This window comes from Gigantopelta aegis, chromosome 4, assembly GCF_016097555.1.
Source record: "Gigantopelta aegis isolate Gae_Host chromosome 4, Gae_host_genome, whole genome shotgun sequence".
Lineage (NCBI taxonomy): Eukaryota > Metazoa > Mollusca > Gastropoda > Neomphalida > Peltospiridae > Gigantopelta > Gigantopelta aegis.
The window spans coordinates 52,207,853-52,234,201 of record NC_054702.1 but is presented as its reverse complement, the minus strand read 5'-3'; the positions used below and the strand labels follow the sequence as shown (position 1 = coordinate 52,234,201).

At 36.5% G+C, this 26,349-nt stretch overlaps 1 protein-coding gene across 1 annotated transcript in view; it reads right to left on the bottom strand.

The window, feature by feature from the left end:
- Positions 1 to 26,349, bottom strand: part of LOC121370716 — a 49,927-nt gene that overhangs the window by 20,761 nt on the left and 2,817 nt on the right. The window contains exons 3-12 of the mRNA XM_041496129.1: positions 21,523 to 25,605; positions 19,042 to 20,891; positions 17,651 to 17,867; positions 11,976 to 12,115; positions 10,784 to 10,892; positions 7,499 to 7,714; positions 6,565 to 6,668; positions 5,039 to 5,179; positions 2,706 to 2,858; positions 241 to 343 (exon numbers count right to left, since the gene is read on the bottom strand). Of these exons, the coding sequence (XP_041352063.1) occupies positions 241 to 343; positions 2,706 to 2,858; positions 5,039 to 5,179; positions 6,565 to 6,668; positions 7,499 to 7,714; positions 10,784 to 10,892; positions 11,976 to 12,115; positions 17,651 to 17,867; positions 19,042 to 20,891; positions 21,523 to 25,605 (7,116 nt within the window). The remainder of the gene's footprint in view (positions 1 to 240; positions 344 to 2,705; positions 2,859 to 5,038; positions 5,180 to 6,564; positions 6,669 to 7,498; positions 7,715 to 10,783; positions 10,893 to 11,975; positions 12,116 to 17,650; positions 17,868 to 19,041; positions 20,892 to 21,522; positions 25,606 to 26,349) is intronic.

The following is a 26,349-nucleotide window of genomic DNA, read 5'->3' as shown; positions in this document are numbered from 1 at the left end:
GAGAATTCCAAATTTTGGATTCAGCTTTTTGATTTTTTTTTAGACAAAAATGTATTTATAAAATAGTAACTAAAATGCAAACCATGGATATATAGTAACTTTCTCTAAACTGGACATAAATGTTAAGATCTCAAGGTGATCCAGTTTAATCAGGTCCCAATGTTGAAATAATACCTATCCTAATACCTAATAATACATAGCCACGTACGGTGTTCTTGTAGAAAATCCTAATACTGTTACCTCCTTTTTGAATGATTTTCTTTCTGAAGTCGATCAGGCGTCTCATGAGCTCATCAGCTGCTCCATTGGATGGAGTCACCAGACACACAGGGCGGCTTGTCTCCTATACAAGCATTCATGAAAACTAATTTTTTTTATAGAAAAAAACCCAACAAGGTATGAATGGTAATGTAAAGGCATACTGTCACGGATTTAATGACCTTATTTCTCTAAAAATGAATAATAAATAAAAATTACATTAATTGTTGGAAACCAAATCTAACTATCGCATCACCTTGACTGAACCATGATGGAGTGAAATCCATGTCAACCTTCGAAACAATTTTATTTTTTGAATTATGGACCATTGCCATAATTCAATTATTTTTACCAAATATCATTAATAAATGGAGTATAGTGGTTATGAAGATGCTTGAATAAAGTACATTTAGGGACAAATCAAATTACTTTTGCTGATAATATTTTGTTAGACCATTAAATAAGTCAGTGGTCTGTGACAATATGCCTTTAATAAACACCTTCAAAACAATTTTAACCACCAGCTATTAGGTGTCTTAATAATTCTGACATTTGGTCTTCAAAATGACAGAAACTCACCCATATAATCTGATGATAAAGACCAGATACTCACGCTTACAATCTGGATGATAAAGAGCACACTCACCTTTACAATCTGGTTGATAAGACCACAGACTCACGCTTACAATCTGGTTCAGAAGACCAGACACTCACTTTTACAACCTAGTTGATAAGACCTAGCATTCACTCTTACAATGGTTGGTAAGACCAGACACTCACCCTTACAATGTAGCTGAAAAGACCAGAGCCTGTGTTTAGTCTAGACTTGTATGTCTAGTGTTGTAAAACATACATTAGTGGTATGGTGTAGCCACGGCATTAAAGCCTCAGACTCTTATTCGAGTCTTGAGTCTAGACTCTTATTCGAGTCTTGTGTCTAGACTCTTAAAAGGTTTATAAGTACCAGGTCAAGACATTTACCCATACAATCTGGATATAGTAGTAAACACTCACCCTAACCATCTGGGTCCTAATGCACAAAGGTCTCTTAGGCTCTGCTAGACAACAAAGCATCCTCTTTGCAAGTCTTTTAGTATTGCACTGTGAGATCGCAAAGTTGCAAGAGTTTAGTGAATTAGGCCCCTGGCCCCCTGCTTATAAACCTTAAAGTCTAGACTTTAATAAAGTCCAGACTTTAACGTCATGGCAACGCCATTCAAATAGCATTACATTAAAGTCTGGACTTTATTAAAGTCTAGACTTTAACTTTTATAAGCACGGGCCCTGGTTGATAGTAGCAAACACTCACCCTTACAATCTGGTTATAGTTACAGCAAACACTCACCTGTACAATCTGGTTGATAGTAGCAAACACTCACTCTTACAATCTGGTTATAGTTACAGCAAACACTCACCTTTTCAATCTGGTTATAGTTACAGCAAACACTCACCTTTACAATCTGGTTATAGTTACAGCAAACACTCACCTTTACAATCTGGTTATAGTTACAGCAAACACTCACCTTTACAATCTGGTTATAGTTACAGCAAACACTCACCTTTACAATCTGGTTATAGTTACAGCAAACACTCACGTTTACAATCTGGTTGACAGTAGCAAACACTCACCCTTACAATCTGGTTATAGTTACAGCAAACACTCACCTTTACAATCTGGTTGATAGTAGCAAACACTCACCCTTACAATCTGGTTATAGTTACAGCAAACACTCACCTTTACAATCTGGTTATAGTTACAGCAAACACTCACTCTTACAATCTGGTTATAGTTACAGCAAACACTCACTCTTACAATCTGGTTATAGTTACAGCAAACACTCACCTTTACAATCTGGTTATAGTTACAGCAAACACTCACTCTTACAATCTGGTTATAGTTACAGCACTCACTCACTCTTACAATCTGGTTATAGTTACAGCAAACACTCACTCTTACAATCTGGTTATAGTTACAGCAAACACTCACCCTTACAATCTGGTTGATAGTAGCAAACACTCACTCTTACAATCTGGTTATAGTTACAGCAAACACTCACTCTTACAATCTGGTTATAGTTACAGCAAACACTCACCCTTACAATCTGGTTATAGTTACAGCAAACACTCACCCTTACAATCTGGTTATAGTTACAGCAAACAATCACCCTTACAATCTGGTTATAGTTACAGCAAACAATCACCTTTACAATCTGGTTGATAGTAGCAAACACTCACCCTTACAATCTGGTTATAGTTACAGCAAACACTCACCCTTACAATCTGGTTATAGTTACAGCACTCACTCACCTTTACAATCTGGTTGATAGTAGCAAACACTCACCCTTACAATCTGGTTATAGTTACAGCAAACACTCACCTTTACAATCTGGTTGATAGTAGCAAACACTCACCCTTACAATCTGGTTATAGTTACAGCACTCACTCACCTTTACAATCTGGCTGATAAGACCTATGATGGTGTAGGTCTTCCCAGTGCCAGGAGGTCCCTGCAATATGCATATCTTTGGCTTATCCATGGGCTCTCGTACTGACGCACAGATGGCTTCTATAGCATGGTACTGCGATGGATTGAAGTAAGGCTGACAAAATAAAAAAAATAAAAATAAAAATAAGAATCCCAAACTGAGGTCATGTAAGATGCAGCATCTGTCCAAGCTAGCAACAATATAACTATTACCTGAAAGTCATATACGTCCCACTGGGACGTGACACATTTTCATGATACCACAAACTATCCATCATTCATCACACCACTGGATTTGCAGATATATTTTGTCCCATGGCCACAGACTACAATTAATTTCGCTACATGTTTCTATATAGCCTTAGTGGCTATAACATTTTTATTAATATCAGCAGGCCCGTGGATTTTTTCAGTGTACCTTTGCCTGCCTGTGTGAAACATACCCTGAAAAGGACAACCCCTGCTGTCCAGCTTTTTCTCCCAGCATATTGGTTTAAACAAACACAACCTTTAAACCTGGCCGGAGTACACCCATTTTACACAAAAAGCACTACTTTTGCATGGGCCGGAATTACCACAAACAAGTCTTCAATGTCAACAAGTTACACATGTTTACAAACTACATGCTCTCCCCAGTCACTTCAGTCAAATAGTTGCCACTTCATAGCTGTCTGTCATGAAATAATCACAGTCAAACAGCAGACTACTTGCGCAGACAAATTACCAGATTTTGGACAACCAAATGGGAAGATAACTGTAATCTAAGGCCCCATTCCTCAAAGTTATTTCACTAGGCCACATGGTTTCCAACACTTATTAACATTTCAGAAAATACTGATGCCCCTGGTGAAACAATGTTTACTTATTACTCATTACTAGAGATAAATCTTACCCCCAAAGTGTGGCTCAAAATGGCAGCCTGCTAAAAGTTAAAAATAGTAAATTGTTTAGACCAAGCAGGTGAAAAAAATAAATTGACCTGCCAACACCCCTCCCCCTAAAAAAGGTAATTTTTTAAGAGATAAAATCATCTACAACTATCTCATCTGCTATTTAGCCCATCATTGTCTTGTATATTAGTTCCACTTTGTTATTTTAAAGTTCATTTTGTTTAACAACACCACTAGAGCACATTAATTAATCATCGGCTATTGGATGTCAAACATTTGGTAATTCTGACACATAGTCAGAGGTAACCCACTACATTTTTCCATTAGCAGCAAGGAATCTTTTATATGCACTTTCCCACAGACAGGATAGCACATACCATGCACTGGTTGGAACGAGAAAACCCCCCAATCCAGTGTGATTCGATTCTGCAAAGCAAGCACTTAAACAATTGAGCTAAATCCCGCCCCTGGTTATTTTATTCCCACATGAAAGTTTAAAGTTTTTAAATGAAACTTTAGGACTTTTAAGATAGTTTTAAGACAATAATTGTAATATAATATATATTATATTAATTCCATGCTGCTCTTAACCTTCTGAGTACAGCAGGCGAGATATCTCGCCCGACATCACACTAGTCAACATACTGTACACTGTGTACATATTTCCCGCCGTTTTGCACACTGCACTCATCGGAAAGAGAAATATAATACAGAAAACAGATTACGTGACAAGATGGTGGCTTTTGCTTTGTTTTTGTTCTTCGAGAAAATACACATGTACCTTGAAATATTTAGCTCAAAAAGTGGTTTTTGGCAAGTATTTTTGCTTGACAACAATGGCAGCAGGTCACGATAATTTTCAGGGATTGACAGCTGATTGTGACAGATAATTTGATAATAAATTTGATCGTTTACCAACGAAAATTACCAAATATTAATTATATTGGGATATAAATAAATTCGTTTTATAATTTTTTTTATTCTGGTCAAAAAACCATAACAGACATAAATATTGGACAGCTGGCCACAAATGCCTGTTAGTAAACGTGACTTTTTCATAAAAATTAGAAAAACCCACGAAAATACTGCTTACCGATTCAAATGTGAACTTTATTTTATGAATTTATAAAACATTTAAGTGAATATATGCGAGTAAAAATTATAAACTTGTACCCACTCAATGTGGTTTTTGTCCAAAATTAATCCAGTAGTCTAAAGGTTAAATACATCTTAGAGCTACTATTTTCTCCCACACCATCACAAACCCTCGCCTCATCCCTATTTCCAGCATGCCATAATTAGCAAGATATTTCTTCTTTTTGTTTGGTCTGGGGTGGGGTTTTTTAAAACAACAGCAGGCCACATTCTACTTCCTATTTTGACCCTTGTATATAACAGAGTATACCTTTGGAGAAGTATTCGGAGGCACTCGGTGAAAGAACACCTCATCCGCAGTCGGGTCCAGGATGTGGTTTCTGAGAGGACTGCGGGGTAAAGATGCCAGTGCAACAAATCTTCTCTTTTCTGACGAAATGGAGCAGAGTACCTGAAAGAACAAGCATTCGGAGAGTACTGCTATGAAGCGATACATGTCCCCCATCGGGCCCAACACTGTTTTGCATCTTCTAAGTTCAAGGGCTATAACTCTGTCAAAAATGGGTAAATCGCCACGAAAGTCAAACTTGATATGTAGCGGTACATGATGAAACTATAAAAAAAATTCAGCTCAATATATTGAGGCATTGTGGAAACAAATCCGGAAAATGATATGTGCAACAAAGGGACAGACAGACAGAAAGCAGAAGATAAAACCTATGGTCCCCTCATGTTGGTTTTTTTCGTCTTGAAACAAATTTTATATAAAATTTTATATTGAAATTAGTTTCCGGCATACTTTGTAATTCACCCGAATCATTTCATATACCCTAGGCATAATCCCAAATGTTTTCGAATTCTTTTCAAATCACTGGCATGATTTTGCAAGTAAGGTTTTAATTGGTCGAATGAAAGGTCAGTTGGACATGAGCTCCAATGGGGTGCTGTTAGATCCACAGGTATAGTAATTAACCAGTGGAGCTAATTTTAATTAGATTGTAATATATTCTGGTCAGATTGGCATCTGCTGCCAAAAATGTTGTCATCAATTTTAATGTATTTCTTTCTGTACATGACATGGTAACAAAACTGGTAAGTGAAAAGTGTAAAATAAAAAGTTACATACAAAATATTTTACATCACAAATACAAGTACAGGATAGCTGTTGCTATAAATGCCTGTACCACTCTATGCTGTGTTGTAAGGTATAACAGGAAATAAGCATTCAGAGAGTTTTGCTAAAGCAATAGATGTCTCCTACCGGCCACAACAAAGGCTGGTAGGTACAGGGTTCGCAGCCCGGCACCGCCTCCCACTCAGAGCAAAATTTAACAACTCAATGGTAGGTGTAAGACCACTACATCCTCTTCTCTCTCACTAACCACTAACAAGTAACTCACTGTCCTGGACAGACAGCCCAAATAGCTGAGGTGTGTGCCCAGGGTGCTTGAACCGTAATTGGACATAAGCACGAAAATAAGTTGAAATCAAATGAAATAAAGTTGATCTGTAACAGTATATGATGAAGCTAGAAACAAAATTCAAGCTCAGTATCTTGAGACATTCCAAAAATGTCAGAGAATTTGTTTTTCATATTTCCTCAGTTCAAGGGCCATAACTTTGTCAAAAATGGGTAAATCGCCACGAAAACTATATGTGGGACAGACGGACAACACAAAATCTATAAGGAAAGGGAATTATCTAGTAAAATTTTTACTTCTAAACTTGAAATAAAATAATCAGCGAATTATGATACTGAATGCTAACTAAATGAAGAAAATACAATGAAAAATAAAAAATATTGATTTTCTGCAAAACAAAAACAACATACAGTACCTTATATTGCATTGGTTTTTCAGGCTGTGGTTTGCACTTTCTGCTTCGGCAACAAATTTTCATGTCCAGTTTAAAATATTGAGTTTTACTGCACCGGTTTGGTTCTGAAAATAAAACCAACATTAATTTCATACCAGTCTGAGAAGATAATGTCACCGATGTGTTTCACACTTTCTACTGGTACACAAGGAAGATAATTGTCAACACATTCCAGATGAAATACTACTGAATATTTGCCCCAACCATAACCTTATTTTTTCTTACTTTTTTTTCAATTACTAAATTTAAAAGTAAACTGTAAACTGGTTCAGGGTATATGGTATTTGTTGACACAGTCCCTTCTCCTCCCTCCCCCGCCATATTAAAATATAGTCAATGTAATAATTTTATTTATCCTATAACTTACCCATGATATCCATGTCATAAACCCATGTGATAATTTAGTTTATTAATTCAGCAGGCACTCATAAAATTTCTCTCATCCCTAACTATGCAAGACAGACCTATTCCATAACTTCAGCCCATACAGAATAAATCTGTCTTGTATAGGCTAAGACGTCACTGTATTTAACATGGGGAGTATTGCGTCGTTGGTAATATATGACATCATATTAATGCAAGCCTGTTAGCTTTAGATCGATATTTTGTTATTAAAATCTTCATCATAAAAGCTATCTTGTTCAATTGTAGTGTTAAATTATATTTAACACATAAAACACATGAAACAGACGTGGCAAATATGATAGCCATCTTTAATTGTTTGTTCATGTAAAATAATTATTTATTTATTGAATGGATGGGAGAAAAAGTCTCCATCATATGCAGTCTTGTGGGATAGAAAAAGTACACCCTCTCTAGAAATTTCCACCACCGAGGGTGTACTTTTTCTATTCTACAAGACCACATATGATGGGAGTGTATTAGTGTTACTTACTGAGCTGCGGGTATGTCTGAAAGAACGGTGTGGCATCTTTCATCGGTCTAATGTTACTGTGCTCAATGCAACCCATCTGCTCATACATGACCGGTCCTTTGTTGCCTTCAGGCTTTATATTGCAGCTCTGAAGCCAAGTCACCCAAAGGTCCATGGTAATCAGATCCCCCTCGATGGGGTACTGGCGACGCTGGACTTGTTCTCTTGTCAAAACACCTGTATACAACATGAAGGAATATCAAGCATCAGTACTGTATACTATAACCTGTAGGTCTTAATTTAGAATTGAAAAACATTTAGGAGAAATGACTTCTCCCTTCGCAGAAGAAAGGGGAGAAGTTTGATACAAATAGGGGTGTGTGTGTGTGTGTGTGTGTGTGTGTGTGTGAAGTAAACATTTAGCAGTATATTTTGTAACCTTTCGCCATGTTTTGCCTTAATTCAGAATAATTCTAAATTATACACTCGGTTTTAATCGTAATATTTTGATATAAAATACTACTAATTCCAGTAATAAAATTTAAACAAAACAATTGTATGTTTCGTTAAAAAAACACTATATTGTTAGGTAGTTGATAATGTGTCGTTATGTTAAAATGAAAATAATAATTAGTATTTTCTGGCTATAGGTAGTACTAGACCAAATAACTTCCGGCTGGGTCAAAGTTCGAGGTGCACCGAACTTTTGATAGAGAAGTGAACACCACAAGTCCTGTGATTGGTTATAAATGTGAGTGTGTTGGTTGTAAAAAATAATAGTTTTATCTGGGTTAAAAAAAAATGCAATTTTATTTCAGCTAGTACCAATGTGTCAAGTAGCCTTGTGCTTGAAACATGTATGGGGTACCTGTACAAAAAAGTACTCGAATTTTGTGCGGAACTAGGGTAGTCATAGACGCTACCCGTTAACTCAGAAACGAGCAGCTTGACACCCACTTTTTTATGATTCACTTTAAGTGTGAGGGGTGGTAGTATTTATATCCGTGGCGTTTATGTCGGTTGATACGTTGCAGGTAGGAGTTTTAGCCACATATGTTACTATTGTCGTCTATGGGATTTGATTTGGTAGTATACACCCATTACTGAACACTGGTCAGTGCAAATGGTGTGACATGTGTCGATGTACAGTCTGGCACCAAAGTAAAAACACGGACTGACAAGGTGCCAAGTGAGCTATGACACTAAACAAGTCAGTGGTCCAAAATATTACGGCAACTTTGAATTGTCACCAGTGCTATTAACTCAGTGACTTAGCCGACTTTCGGTGAAGAAAACATTCATTTTGCCAGCTAGGTTAGGGTCTGATCTGTTAGTGGGTTTTTTTAGGGTGTCACAATACACCTACCTCATGATATGATACATGTTACGATACATAGTTCATGATATAATATGTATCACAATTCCTGATTCACTGTTTTCCCAGTAAAACAAAAAGCTAAAACTTGGGCGAAATGATCTCAAAATAAGAAATAAGCATGATAAAAGAAAAACATTGCTTAAACACACATTTAGTGTAGAAATATCACATAATAGACATAAGCAGTTACATAATATATACCCACTTCACTGTCTTTCCATGACAAAAATAACGTGTCAATAAGTACACCTCAGCTGATGAGTTGGTGTTAGTAAATAGATTAAAATAGGAATATATACATGGTCAAAATAGGAATCGATACACAAACAAGGGTATCGTATATTGTATCGTCAGCAGTAGTATTGTGAAAGATCAATGCATCAGTGCATCATGACACCCCCAATATCTTTGCATTGATTTTTTGTGTATGTGTGGGAAATATTTACTGAGATATATATAATGTGTATTTAAAGTTTGTTTTGTTTAACGACACCACTAAAGCACATTGATTTATTAATCATCAGCTATTGGATGTCAAACATATGATCTTTTTTTTTCAGTCATAGAAGAAACCCGCTACATATTTCCATTATTAGCAAGGGATGTTTTATATGCACCATCCCACAGACAGGATAGCACATACCACAGCATTCGATATACCAGTCGTGGTGTACTGGCTGAAACGAGAAATAGCCCAATGGGTCCACCGATGGGGATTGATCCTAGACCGACCGTGCATCATGCATACACTTCACCACTGGGCTAAGTCCAGCTCCGTATAATGTGTATTTAAACCAAAATATATTTTAAATAATGCCAGGCTATCTAAAATGAGTGCTTTGTTCACATAATTAATTCCACAATTCAAAACAAAAAACGAAAAGGTTATTAAAATACACCAGTGTAATAATTTAAAAATAATTTTTTTAACTGAATTTAAAATTAAACCTTCTGACCAGTGGAATTTTTTTTGACAAAAATCATGTTGAGGGGTTACAAATTTATAACTTTAACTCACAAATTTTCACATAAATATTTTAATAAATACATAAAATAATGTTCATATTTGAATTGGTAAGTATTATTTTTGTGGGTTTTTCGAAAAAAAAAACATTTTTGAGATCAGTTAAGGTTGATTAAAATTAGGCAAAAATCTATAATATTGCATTTACTTACGAGCATTTCTGGCTAGATGTCTAGTATTTATGTCCATTATTCCCAATAACTGTGTTTTTCTGACCAGAATATTTTTTGAAAATGAACAATTCATGTCCCAATATTTCATGATTTTCGTTGTTGGTAAAACAGTCAAATTCATTATTAAATTAGCTGTCACAATCAGCTATCAATTCCTGAAAAGGATTGTGATGTTCCACCATTGTTGTCGAACAAATTTTAAAATATTTTCCAAAAACAACTTTTTCAACTCACAATTTCCAGGTATTTCTTACGAAAAAACAAAAAACTCCTCTTGAAAAGTATTCCATAAAAAAGCAAAATGGCAGACGGCAGAAAACTGCATGTATTTTGCCCTATGCAATCTCAGCGAAGTCGATACTGGTGACTTCGTTACAGTCTCATATGTGGAATCTGTGTCATTGTACAGGTTTTTTTTACAACTTGTGTCTGGACAAAATTTGGGGGAAATGTAATGGTAATTAAAGGTAGGAGAGTAATTTATCGTAGTTGTTAACAATTTGGTTCGGACTTTAGGCGTGCAATCACATGAAGTTTAACATAAAATGTATTAAACATTTCATTTCAAGAAGATCAAGTTCCCACTCTCCTGAAACTTTGTAGGCAAGTGAGGAGGGACGCGAAGGTGATCACTCGCCGGAACAATTTCAAGGACCACAATCACAACAATACATTTTTCATTTTTAAATAACTAACTAAAATAAATTCACAGAATGTCATTAAAAGCATACCCACAAAATTAAAATCTAACAATTCTTGCTTAGGAACTTTGTTCATTGAGTAGCAAATGGCTTGTCCTGTTGTTAACCTATCTTTCTTTTCACGCCATTCTTTTGAAACCTATGAAAAAATAACACAAAAAACACATAATTATAATAATTATAATAATGTTTTTATAAACAGTAACAAAATTAGGAGGATTGAACTTTTAACAAAGTCATTCAAGTCACTGCCCTTGCTGCATATATTTATATCTGTATGTTTTGTTGATCTGGACCTGTCAGACCTGCCAACCCCCAGCCAGAAGTGAGAGTAGCAACCGATAGTGTACTGTTCAATACATTGATGTACTCTGCAAGTGTTGCATCCCCTCCCCGAATACCGGAGGTGCTCTTTATGCTCTATGCTGCACACCTCACCTAAAAAATACCCCGTTACTCTGTGCATATGTACTTTGATGATTTCTGACAATAAAAGGCTATATTGCCTACACAATTCCACTAGCATTATCTAAAACTCAAGAATAAAGGTCTCATTCACGAAAATTGGAATTAAGTTGAATTTGGCAAAAAAACTGGTTTCAAAGTAAGTCTGCCAATGACCTAATACAGATTACTGGCTCAGTATAAGCCATTATTTTTTAATATTTTGTTTGGCTGAGAAATTGGTCACATTTATTCACACAAACTATTTCAGGCCATATATAACAGTACATAATAAAGCTATAAACAAAATTTCAACTCGATATCTTGAGGCACTGAACAAAATTTTGCTGTAATTTTGTTTTCTTGTGCATCTCCTAAATTCAAGGGCCATTACTCTGTGAAAACTGGGTAAATCACCATAAAAGTCAAACTTGATCTGTAACAGAACATGATAAAGCTATACACAAAATTTCAACTGGATATCTTGAGGCATTTAAAAAAAGTACGGAACAAAAATGTTCTTATGTGCTATGTTCAAGGGTGATAACTCTGTCAAAAATGGGTAAATTACCATGAAAGTCAAACTTGATTTGTAACAGTACATGATAAAGCTATACACAAAATTTCATGTGAAAAAAAACACCAGCAGAAAAACTATATATGGGACCTGACTTACGGACAGACAGAAGGACGAAGATGAAACTTATAGTCCTCTCCGGTTGGACTGATAGGGGACTAAAAATAACTGAGATTTTGAAAGGGTTAACGAAACACTCACCATTGCCCAAGTCTCCAAGAACAGGAGATTGGCCATGATCAACTGGTATTCCTCAATGCTCTTGTAGCTCTCCAGCAGTGGATACACCTTCTCTGAGGGCTTCAACACAGGGGGAGGACAGTTGGCATTTTGCGGTTTGTCTGAATATACAGAATGTATGGTCATGTAGAAATAACGATTTGTATTTATAGAAGAATTGTTTGTCACCGTAAATTTTTGTTATGAATTATCAAACCCTGCAATTAAGAAAATGTCTACAGCATAAAACATGTCAAGGAAAACAGAAATCATATACAGTCTACAGCAAGAAAAAGTGTCTTGAAGAATGAATAACTCTGTGGCAATCTCCACGGCATTGTTGATTGTCGTGGACAATTACAGGGGTTGAATTATCAATGTATAACAGTCACAGATTGTATACAATCACATAGCATAGCAGTTTTATACTAAACCTGTGATGGTTATACATCAATAAATAAAATAATAAATTACAAAGAATTCTTACAATTACAAACAACAAAACATATTTAATTCCAAATACAAAAAAAAAAAAAATCAGTTTTAATGGGAAATGACACTATTGCACACAGCGCCACTATATCTGGCAGTGTAAACTAGCAGAACAACAGTGGCATGACATAACTAAGTATAGGTTTAGCACTGAAACATACACAAAATACTGTCCATCTATATATGTTATAGGCCCAGCTGTAGTATGCTTTTCAGTTTATAAAGGTATAATGACTTTTTATACAATTATAAAGTAAATAGTCCGTAAATGTTTTAAAAAGTAACTTTTTTTTTTTAGTTCCAATGCATTTAAAAATCTGTTTTAGTAGTGAAGATATGTATTGTGTGTTTGCTGGATGTCACTTTAAGCAACACAACTAATGTTCTCTTTGTGGCATTACAGAAATATTTTAAATTAAATATGGTTAATATTTATAAAACATGATTAATTTGACTACACACGGAAAAAAGGAAAAGTCATAGTGATTCATACATCTATTCACTTTATGGCCCGTGGATCAAAATTTTGTCCAGTGACCTATGATTTGTTTTTGACATTCCAGTAATATAAAGATATCTTTATAATATGTGAAATTTTCAAGAAGGTGTAATGACTTTTAAATTTTGACAGAATAGTAGAATTTCTCTTAATGTCCTTTCCATAAAAATTTTTGGTAATGATGTGATTTGTTTTTTTTTAGTTTTTTTTTAGCATTTTATCAAAGGATAACATTCAGTTCTTCAGTGACGCCAAATAAAATCATGTAAATCATATAATAGCAGAAAGTTTGTAATTGCAGCACAATAAAGACACTAAATAGCAACAGTTAAAAATGTGCTTAGTTATTGTCAAACAAATATTCCTTTCAGACCTTTCTTTGCTAAAAAACCACAACCAGTGAATTCCTGAGACATGCAGATTAGAGTGTCATTAAAGGAGACCGGACACCAAACCATATATACGGTGTAATGAATTGTTTACCATCATAATCCACAACACGCAACTACCGCGCTCCCCTTATTGACTAAGTTAAGCATGCCACTCTTGGTTGGGGGGTTTTTTCCGCCGATCTCCGATGTTTTCTGGAAACTGTCGACAATTGATGAGCTAGACCCGTGACGTCATCAATGAGAGGAAAACAGAAGAAACTACCAAGCAGCACAGAGTATGACAAATATTTTTAAAAGTCGCTAGCCACAGGGCTAGTAGGCTTGTGAAAACCACTAGCCCACCAAGATAAAGCACTAGCCCAAAATTCTGATTAATTATAGTTGGATTTTTATATAATTTTTGTAACATAACACATTTTCGAGTATAAGAGTAAAATAAAACAAACACTTAAATCATGTTGTAACTTTCAGTTTTTTGTCGTGTTGTACATTTGTTTTTTTGTCAAGTGTGATCCATTGTCATTGTTCCGTTTTCTCTTTTGCCCTCCCTCCGGGGAAAAATAATTGAGCAAACTCATGGTTGATATCTAAAACCACTATCAAACTAATTAAATTTAAATGAGGTACGACAGTGTGACACACGGTAATACATGGTTCAGTGTATTTGGTAGTGGGTTATACATTTAGGACCCTACTATGTCGCCAGGAACGGTGATGCCAATTGCTCAAATACAGGGCATTATCCCGTGTCAGACTGATATCAAAAGAATATAACGGTGACATCTAATCCGTTGTTAATTAATGAACAAAAAATGTATCATATTGTATGGGCAGCTGTGACGCATTATCCAGACCGCTACACGTAATAGGCCAAGCAGAGTCATTGCATGTGCGGTTACCATTAAAGTAAATTGTTTTCCTGATTGCCGATAACCACATGTCAGCGAAGTGTTAAATTAGAAAACAATAGGTAAATAAAACAAACTGAAATTCAAAGCATGACTGGGGTTTACTTGATTGAGATTAACCTGTAGTCGCGATTGGTGATTTCCAAGTTCTTGGCCTAAAACATATGTGCGAGATTAACTACCACGTGACGTGTCCAACCAATCAAAACACGCATGTCATTAAACTTATTTCCTGTGCCAGAAACTTGAAAGGGCAAAAATAAACAATGCATGCTGTAACTGTGGCGATGTAGAGATAGCATGTTACTGTAGTTTGCAGACCTAGTTCAAGTGGATTATTATTATATACTGATTGCGTTGTTGATATTCGATGACAAACATCACAATCAAATTTATTAAATGAAATTTCAGCCGAGAGAAAAAACCAAACACGATCGAGCGATAAGGAGGGAGGTGGAAACCACTAGCCCTGTGGGCTAGTGGTTTTGCATTTCTCACTAGCCCGAACTTAAAGACCACTAGCCACGGGCGTCAGGCTAGCGGATTTGTCGAACTCTGGCAGCATGGACAAACTTAGCGATTCGATTGACGAAGAATTGTGTCCAGCTTGTGCTAATGGCATCAAACCGTATCAGTTTGAACCACTTATCAGAGACTTTGTCCCTAATCCTGGCAATGTTGTCTTAGATGAAAATTTGGATGAATCAACTGCCGACGAAGACGAGAAAGCCACACGGTCATAGACTAGCATACAAGCATTTTTTTAAACATAATTTTTTATGACATTTTTAATGTAAACTGAAGCAAATGGACCTAATTAGAAGAAAAGCACACAAAATGTAATAATATTTCATCATAAATCTTGTTCAGCATAGATGTAAATATGACCCGTCAGTGGATATTCCAGAGGCCGATTTCGCAAATTTGCAAAAAGCGTCCCCTCCTCACCAAAGCAAGATATAATAATTTAACAAACAACTTTGTTCTCTTAACTAGTTATCCTCCAAGTTTTAATGTGTCTGGTTAAACCGTGTTCTTTTAACTATTAAGAAAATGTGTTACCAGTCTGCCGAAACTGTCCACAGCCGGGTACAGAAACACAGAAATGTTGGAAAATATTATACTGTTGCCACATACTGACAATCATTTTACAACTAATATGTCTTATCGACAATATTATTATGTAGTCTTTGCATTTATTAATATAAAATACAACAGGCCAGTAGGAACTGGGGAGGGGCGGGCCTAGGGGCTTGTTCTCCATCACACACTCTAGGATGAAAATGTATGTTTTAAATTTTCACTACTTTGCATAAATAAAGATGATATAAAGATAAAAATCTAGTTTGTATCCCTCACTAGACTGTATTCCCCCTCCCCACCACTTCAAATATCGTTCCTACAGGCCTATACAAATGTAGATAATATGTAGAGGGTGAAGTTAGGAACCAGTTCCTTTTATCTTTAGGATTTTGTAATCATGATTTCAAACCAACTGTTTCAGGTAGTTTGCTCCACATACTGACATAAAACACATTTGTTATATATTGGAATAAAATAAAAATAATTACAATATATCCAGTATTATTTTCTTTAATCATTCATGGAGGAAGAAGGAAGTCCTGATGAAAATTTATTACAGGTAAAACAAAATAATATGTGATGCTTATTCCATGTGGTAACTATTGTTAATTTTGCTTTAAATTGCTAGATGCCAAAAGTGATTAATTATATTATTTTATGGTAACAGTCGAAAATTAGACCACCAATTGTTTCAACCTCTGCCAAAGGTACCAGGTTTTCTGCCAGAAAATAATTTGAGGGTACGTAATAAAACAGGCCCATAGGAACTGTGGGGGGGGGGGGGGGGGGGGGGGGGGGGGGGGGGGGGTTGTCGAAGGGTGCCCCCCACTTGTGAGCTTTTCTTTATCACATTAATTTTTGCCATTGTAACCAAACTCTGATGTAGAGTTTATACCCGGTCCGTCAGTGCCCCCAAAAAGTCGTTCCCACGGGCCTGTAAAAACTACATATATTCAAAGGAGTATATTGCGTGGTTATAGGTTTGAAATGGGGTTTTTTATTGAACATTTTATTTCATGCACTTTTATAAATTTTAAACAGCAATTATGTTACTATAATCTATCGAAAAAATAAAACAATATATATATACATATACATTAATTTCTGAGATGTTTTAGTACATACATGTAAGTTTACCCTCCGCACCCTCTGGCAGAAACCCAGGGTAGGTATTAAAATAATTACTTGGTGTAGAGTATTTTTAATATGACATACAGAAAGCATTGAAAAGTACAATTTTATTATGCTTTAATAATCGACATTAGCTTTAAAACTAATTAACCATCATTCCTTCTGGCCAGAGAACATATGTTGTTCCGGCAAAAGTGTTAGCATTTTAATTTTAATGACAATATACTGAATTGACGATAAACATTGTTAACTAACGTAATAATTCACGTTTTGAAGGTGTTTTGTTATGAGGTTAACAAACCAACTAGATCAAGAGACGTTAGTATGGAGTCGTTGTGGGCTGTCGGTGAAAATTAATTTGGTAATTATAGGTAAATAAATGTGAAGTTTAAACATTCGTATGTGAACAAATTGCAATACCTTTATTTAATGTATATCTTAAGTACATACTCGTTTTAATTTTCACATTGTAAATGTACCATAACCTGCTGTATTTTGTTGGTGTAAAGCCCATTCGACGACAATAATGCGTCCATGTTTTAAAACAACTTTCGGGGTTTTTTGGAAATCGAAACCATGATGTTGGCCGTTTCTTGGGATGCATTGCTGTTACTGTTGCAGTTAAACACTGCGCAGTTAACCATCATATAATTACGTCGACAGTATATAATAACACTAATTATCTTGTAAATTAAATTTCCGATAAACCTGGAGACAAAAAAAAAAAAGACGACTAAAAGGCACAACCAAAGAATCAACACGTGTACCGGTATTGCTTGGTAACTCTCACCGATGACGTATTGCCTCGCTTTCATTCAGATCTATGCATAATCCCACCCACTTCTGTTTTTACCCCAAACCTAAGACGCGCAGCTGACCGGTGCCTCGCAGCGAGCCGGGCATTAGAGTAATGCGGTCTTTGACGCTAACTTAATCCATTACACACTACATGTCTTTTGGTGTCCGGTCTCCTTTAAATATACTTTAATATCACATGTCCTCCTTTTCTTTAGTACCCAAATGACAGATACAATTTTTATTTTAATGACGTTATTTATTTTCAGTAACCCTGATTTCAGTATAATTATAAATTAATCAAGGAACGAAAAACAAAACCCCGGGAAATATTGTAAAATTAAAAGCAATGTAAACCTTGCTCTGTCAACCAGATCGGGTTCCAACACAGAATACGAGACTGGAAATGCTGGAAGTCCATGAGCTTTCCTTTTTCACCAGGAGCCCTTTCTGATGTTGGTTTGGTCACAGGTTTTACCGGCTGCATGATGTTGTCCTCATGCCCAGCAAAACTCCATTGTCTGACCGGAGTCAATGGCTCCCTTGTGTCAGGTGGTGGTGGTGGAGGCTGAGGCTGCAAGATGAATGTGCTAACCATTAATACATTTAGTCAATTCTTAAATAAGGTCATCAAAGGGGAATAATCGTGAGGCCTAAAAGAATAATAGGTGTTGTTCCGATTACATAAGACAGAAAAATTAGGGTAGGTAGGCTCAAATCTTTAAAAAAATAAATAAATTAAAATAAATATATAAAAAAATCAAGCCAAATTAATTAGGTTAGGTAGGTATTGTATAAACTTTCTTTAAAAAGACTGAAATATTTTATATTAAGACATATATGTAGCAAGAAAGCAAACCTAACACAATTTAATTCTCAACTGAATATTGTACAAAAATTAAACAAACAAAAAATCAATTTAGGCTAGGTCAATCATCAATTTCTTTCTTTTTTTGGGGGGTGGGTGGTGATTTTCTTTAAAAACATTAGGGCCGCACAGTTTTTCTAGGGGCAGTTAGGCAACTGCAACCACAACTATTATTTTGTTTGGCCTGATGGCAAAATATAATTTCATGTTATGATTGTTATTTTGTTGGAAAATAACTGTAGGTTCTGTTCTTTTTAAAGCTTAATTTGGCCACATTTTCTGTCACCCAGATACATGTGTAGACCTGGGGCTAGCTCTGGTAGTAGCCAAATTCGCCAATTGCGAATTTTAAAAACAATTGACAAATTTTATTTTAAGTTGGCGAAATAATTTTACTACATTTTATTAGAAAATAACTGGTTCTGTGCCATTTTTGAAGTTTAATAGATAATTTGGCAAAACTTTGTGTTAACCCAGAGCTAGCACTGCCTATTTCACAAAACATCGTAAGTTTACGTCTGCGACTAGCAGTTATACCGGGCATACATTTACATTAATAGTAATAAAAACTGTGGTTTACTCGATGATTTAAGTTTATGTGCAAAACTAGGTTTACGATGTTTTGTGAAATTGGGCCCTGGTTTGTGCCAAATATGTGCTACATTACATCTTACTGATAGTCAATCAGCTTGTTGCTGAATATGATTCAATATTAAAAAATTTCAACAATTAAATCATTATAAATCATAAATTACAATTCAACTTCACTGAATGATTTAGCCATTTTGTAAAATACCATATATACTCGTAAAACAGTCTTACTCTTGGATGTAACCATATAATGTATAATATGCATTTCACGCGTTCACCGATTAAATACCTTTAACATTCTGTTCCTGTAGTCTTCTATTGAATGTTTAATCACCCCAGTAGCGTGACTTGTACTGGCTGTTGCCTCTGCCTGTTTTGGCAGTATGCCAGACAGTGATGTGATCGCTCCAACTAAATCAAAGGTCACCCTTTTCTGTTTCTTTTGTGGAGGTTTACTCTGTCCAATCACAGCTGACGAGCCACCAACAGGTGGTACCGCAGACACAGGTGTTTTCACACACGGGGAATTTTTATCTGTGGAAAGTGATCGTTTCAGAGATTTTGAATCCTTCAAACTGGATGTAGAGGTTACACTTGCCACTATATGCGATGCTACCGTGTCATCGTTTGTATTTTGTTTTGAACGTGAAACGTTTTCATCATTTTTATTTTGTTTTGAATGTGATACGTTTTCGTCATTTTTATTTTGTTTTGAATGTGATATGTTTTTGTCATTTTTATTTTGTTTTGAATGTGATGATACCATTTCATGATTTGTCATTGGTTCTGACTGTGTACGCTTTTCATGATTTGTCTTTGGTTCTGACTGTGTACGCTTTTCATGATTTGTCTTTTGCTTCGAGTCTGATGATAACATGTCATTTGTCGCCTGCTTTGAATGTGATGGGGTCTTCTCATGATGCTTCTTGTGCTTTGAAATAGATGATATTTTTTCATGATTTGTTGTTTCCTTTGAAAGTGACACCTTTTCCAAATTTGTAGTTTTCTTTGAATGTGATACTGAATCATGATTTGTTATTTCCTTTGAATGAGACATCTTTTCATGATTTGTTGTTTTCTTTGAATGAGACTCCTTTTCATGATTAGTTTTTTCCTTTGGATGTAACACCTTTTCACGATTTGTCCCATGCTTCGAATATGATTCTCTACTACTTGAAATGTCCTTTTTGTGATGTGGCATTTGCTTTGAATGTGATGTCTTTTCACGATCTGTCTTCTGCTTTGAATGCGATTCTCTACTACTTGAAATGTCTTTTGTTGTTTCTGCTTTGCCTGTTGATGCTGTGCCGTGTGGTTTGGTACTGCGTTTCATAGAATTAGATACCTTGGATTTATGATCATCATGGACTGCATCACTCTTCTTGTGTAATTTATCCTTGTGACTCTGTCCTGCATAGCTGTGTCCAGATGAATGTTTACTCCTAGAACCTGAAGAACTTTTAACAGACGAGACATCTGCTTCAGATCTTTTACTAGATGAATCCTCCAATTTAGAACTTGAAGGACGTTCACAAGTTGAAACCTCTTTGACTTTGATAGACGGGACCTCCGAATGACAGGAACTGCTTTTGTGGACATCACCTCCTGACGACTGAGAATGCTGCCTTCTGAAGGAACTGGATGAGCCATGCGTAGATTTACTAACCACCTTTGAAGTACAAACTTTGTCAGTGACAGATGACTTGCTCAACTCTTTTTCGACTACTACAGCACTACCATCCTTAAAACTTTTCAAGTTACTTGTGTTAGAACTGTTCACTGAGCTAGTGGTTTCAGCGCCATCCCCGAACAGAAAGTTAATGTCGTCGATACCACTATCTGCCGACACTGAGGCATGCTCACTTCCAGCCAGCCTTTTATTGTCTTCCACACTGACGGAAGCTGTTTCCGTATCCAGCATAGAATGTGCCATCCTTGCTGTTCTGGAGGCGAATCTCTGTGAAGGTCTAGATTTAACAGGATGTGAATCTTGTTCCTTGCCGACTTCATCGGGGCCAGAGGTATTCCTGTGTCTGTACAGCTTATCCACTGGCACATTGGCAGAAAGCAGTGGAAGACCTTTGGCCAGAATCTCCTCGGCATCTGGTAGCTTTACATCAGAGCAGTCAGAACGAGCATCTAAACAGAGAATTAATCAAAATTTATGAAAAATAGCATGCTTGCCTGAAATCATGATGTCTGAAATCATGTTTATTATGTAACACTTTGCTGGTTTAATCATTCTGGATGTTGATAAATCTACTGTGCAATTTACACAAGTTTCTTACACACCCATTGGTGAGAACATCATAGATTATTTATGATATGACACAGCAATAAAGGCATATAACTGGCTTCTCCTAGGTGATGACCTGGTCAACATACATGTAGCCATACCATTCAATGAAAAAAGCATTCTGAGAGTACTGGTAAAGCAATACATGTCCCCTACCGGGAGCAATTTTTTTTTCGTATCTCCTATATTCAAGGACCATAACTCTATAAAAAAAAAAGGGTAAATTGCCATAAAAGTTCAAATTTATTTCTAACAGTACATGGTAAAGCTATGTGCAAAATTTCATCTAAATATCTTTAGGCATTGCAAAAAAACAAAAGTTCAAATTAAACTTAAATTATTTTATATTCATTACTGTACTAAAAAAAACCCCTGCATTTCTGACAATATTTTAATCAATTCAAAAGCATTATAATAATGTTAGTGTTTGCATGCAACATTCTTTACCCTAATGGACTTGGCCATTGAACTAACCTGTAGATTTTCTTGTGTGCTTGGTTGCAGTAGCTGGAACTTTCTCAGCTGGCAGCTTCTGTCTGTTCTTGAGCTGTTCCCTGGCCTCTATGAATTTCTGAGTGAGAGAAACCTCTTCCTCTCCGCTCTTCTTTCTCTTTTTGTTGTGTTCTTTCGTCTTAACTGCTGGAGCACTCGACTTTGATAACCACTGGTCTACAGTGGTAATGTTGGACACAGAACTCGTGAAAGACATCGATGGAGGTTTGACAATTACAGCACCGTGTCTCATTTCTTGTTTACTCTTAAGTTTCTGAGGAGGTGTTACCAGTAACGTTCTTTTTTTACTCATCTTTTGCTTTATTTCTGTCAAAGTCGTTCTTAGTGCACTTGCAGTTGTTAGCTTTTCACCACTGTTGACTCGTATATGTTTGTTCAGTGGTTTATCTTCTTTGTCCGGGAAATGCATTGGATCCACAGGAATGTCGTCCAAATTAACGTCTTCTAATTCAGGTAATGAATCACTATCATCATCAAAGCCAGACTTAGTTAATGGCCCTGGATCAACCTGTGTGGCACAGAGATACTTGTCCATATCATTATCATCATCTTTATGTTGCTTGTTAACAGAATCGTTGTCTGAAGGCAAGTCAATCTGTGTTTCATAATTGTATGCATCATCAATAGTTTCTTGTGCAATTTTATTTTCCAATTTTGCTGCCTCATCCGAGGTCCCAGGCTTTAACCCTTGATCGTACTGTGTCAATGCATTAAACAGGTCATCATCTTCTTCCGACAACATTTCAGCATCTTCATTTCCACTGGACACTGGCAATGCAACTCTGTCAGCATTTAACTTCTGCAACGTGTGCTTGGGCCCTTTAACCTGGTCACCATTCACGTTTTCAGTTCTACAGAGAGTTTGATCAATTTGTGTGGCTGCATTAAACAAGTCTTCGTCACTATCATCAAAACCATGTTCTTTGAATGATGGGGTCTTTTCTCTGTGTCTGTTTTCATCATACATTACTATCATGTCATCATCATCAGATATTTCATCGACAGCCTGCTCAGGACCTACCTGATATATGTCTGACTCTACTCTGGAAGAACTATCTCTATGTCGTGGCTCATCCACTTGGGTTTCTCCTTGGTAAACACTGTCAACTTGAGTGTCAGCACAGTACGAGTCTAATCGTGACTGTTTTAATGAAGTATGGTCAGGTTTACCTGTTGACTGGACCTGAGTCCTAGCATTGTAACAATCATCATCATCCTCTATGTCTCCCAGTTTCCTTTTTGAAGGTCTGTGATGATCAATTTGTGTTGCACAATGAAAAGGATCTTCAAGATTTTCATTTCTCTCAAATGATCTGCAGTCTGACTGCACTTTGTTTTGAGCTCCAGCTTGTTTTGTAACATTACGATTGCTATATTTATAGTCAACTTGTAAATCTTTAGATAATTCGTCTCTATCAACTTGAGTAGCCAGCTGGTATGGATCAACATCTAAATCCCATGTAGGTTCTACTGCAACTGTCATAGGAACCGTTTTCACACTTCTAATGTCTTCAGGCATTATTTGTGTCATAGCACTGTAGACATCATCATCATCAGAAATGCTACTCGGCCCTGTTTCATGTAAGTCTGTGGGCACACCATCAACCTGTGTTGCAGCAGTGTATGCAGTGGAACCAATCCCAGCATAACCAGATGGCTCATGTCTGTCATCAGATGCATCACCACGAACACATGCACTGCTGTAATTGTCATTATGGTCAATCTGAGTGTCTTCTAAATACATGCGATCAGCTTCATCTTCCATTGGTTCCTGCTTCACATGGACAGACCCCAGAATCTCATCACCATCAAAATAGTCCAAAAAGATTAGATCATCTGAATCGGAATCGGAATGTGTGGATGCTTTGAAGGTCGTCTGTGAAAAATTCTGCAGTTCCTCTTCATCAGAGCTGTCGCAGATATAAATACAGTCGTCCTCTTGAGTGTAACCAAAATTCTTGTCTTCTGCATCTTGTTCATGATCAGTTACTGGTTCAGTCTTAATGTGAGCAGCCACCGAGTCTACTTCATCAGTATTTGCAACACCTTTGTCAACTTCTGCATCAGCACCATTGTGTTGGACCTTACATTCTGTAAAGACAGCATCCTGATTTGGATACTGGGATGGATCCTGTGTTTCATCTTCAATATCATCTGTGAAATCCATGCACAGCTGTGGCTCCTGTATGTCATCATCATCATCATCGACATGAGATTCACACACAACCTTGGTCTTTGCTAAAGCGGTTTCTGATCGTTCTATCTGGTTGAAATCCATTGGGTCCTGGGTGTCAGCATCACTATCAAAGTCAGATTCCATACCGATCACTTTTATTTTCTTGGAAGCACACCTACTCTGATTTACATTACGTTCCAGAGTATCATCATTTAAAAATACTGAAGATTCTTTAGAGCTTATTTTTCTTAATAGCTGATTTTGTTGTGACTTCATTTTATTTTGCACTTTAAATAATTTGCCCATAAAACCACGGTTGTCAGTAGGCACTGTGGTGACACATTCTTCTGTACATCCCTTTAGTTTTTTCTCATGTTTTGCACAATTTTTATTTCCATGTTTGGAAATGACTTTCTCACTATTTCTATGACCTTTAGATTTGCTTGAAGATTCACCAGCTTGCTTATTTAAACAAAATGCTGAAAAAATATTTTTCTCTTTGGAACGTGGTGGCGTGTCAATAATAGAATAATCGTCACCTTCAGAAACACTATCAGATTCTGTACTTACAATCGACCCATTATTACCTGCCTCAGTAACAGTGGGGTTTTTCAAAACATCCCATTTGTGATAACTTCCTGCAACTAATTCTTTGTCAGTGGAAACGTCACTCAGCACCGTGTTAGCTGATTCACTACTAGAACTTTCACTTTCAAGTACAAAATCATCATCCTGCAGCATGTGCGATTTCTTTTTACTAGAACGTTTTTTCACTGTTCTTTTCTTTCTTCGGCCACTTTGACCGCCTTTATTAACAACCAATGTTTTTCTAGGTGGAGATTGTTTTGTTTCAGTAGAGTGAGGATGAGCATTTGGATTAATAATGTTAGTAATGCTTTCTAATAAGGCATCTAAAGGGACATCGCTATCAGAGCTTTCTGCTTCCACACATTTGGTCTCAGAAGCTTTCTTCAACACCTGAGATGACCTTCTACGCTCATTCCGCAGCTTGGGCCACTTCAAAGTGGGTAGGTCATCACCGAAAGACTGTGTGTTCTGTGTAAACATTGCTTCAGAATCTTCTGCCATGTTCCTTTTGCTTCTCCCACACGACTGCTGAGACATTCTCTCAAAAATTGAACATGGCGATTTGATTATGCTTTTGGAACAAGTATCTTTCGATGGTAACGGCTTTGAACTTAAACCAGAACGAGCCGTTTTGCTTTCTCTTTCTGAAGAAAGATTGTTTTTTCTCGGCAATGGTTTCGAGCTCTCCTCACCACTGGTCAGACCTACATGATCCTTTGAACAATGCTGCACTGGCAGTAGCTCGTCTTCCACGTTGCTCACCACATTTATGGCCTTGTTGTCAGAGTTGTGTACTTTTTGTTTTGGAGGCGTGAAAGTGGGTGCATGGTTTTCAACTAAGCCTGATGTCTTCTGGTGTTGAGTGGCTTTAGACAGCCACTGGCCACCAGAAGTGGTACTGCTGGTCATGTCGGTAGCAGGTCTTCCTTCATCAGTGTTTGTGCTATGGGAATCATTGTCCTCCTTCACACATACGTCCTCCTTATTACTGCTACCTGCATCTTCCAGTGAGTCATCTAAATCAATAATGATATAATCATCATCATCAGTGGACTCATCGCTTAACACTAAAGGGAAATTCTTCGTCTGAGTGCTCATTTTACTTCTGTGTCTCGTACCAGGCAGTTGGACACTGGAATCTGACTCAGACGACAGAGGCTGGGTAACTGTTTGTTCATCATCACATCTACAGAGTGGAACCGAGCACTTCTGAAGATGGAATCCAGACTCATGGTTTGAACTTTGGGGTGAAGATTTCTTCACGGTTGTAAACAGAGTACCTAAATGGAATAATGCACAATATGATCATTGGACGAACAGAATCTCATTAAAGAACTTTCAAATATCTGCCAACTATACACAGAAGAACTACATGTAAAATTTTATTTATTGTAAAAACATGCATTCTGAGAGTACTGCTAAAGCAATACATGTCCTCTACTGGCCCAAACACATTTTCGTATTGCTGATGTTCACGGGTCATAACTGTAAAAAAAACAAAAAGATAAAAAGGGTAAATCACCATCAGGGCTAGCTCTGGCACTTGCCAAATTTGCCAGTTGTGAATTTTTTAAATAATTGCCGAATTTTATTTCAATTTGGGGAAATAATTTTATGTAATACACATGTAATTGATATTTTGATAGAAAATAATGGCACTTCTACAAGTTTTTAACATGAAGACATAATTTGGCAAACTTTTCTGATCACCCAGAGCTAGCCCTGATGCACGAAAGTTAAACTTGATCGCTAACAGTACATGATAAAGCATATACACCAAATTTTAGCTCAATAACTAAGTATCTTGAGGCAATGCAAAACAAATCTGGAATTTTTTGTTTACCTATTACCTAAGTTAAAGGGCCATAACTCTGTCAAAAATGGGTAAATTGCAACAAAAGTCAAACTTGATCTGTATCAGTACATGATAAAGCTACATACACAAAATTTCTACTCAATACCTCAAGGCATTGTGAAGAAAACGTCATGGAAATAATATGTGGGACAGACGGACGGATGGACAG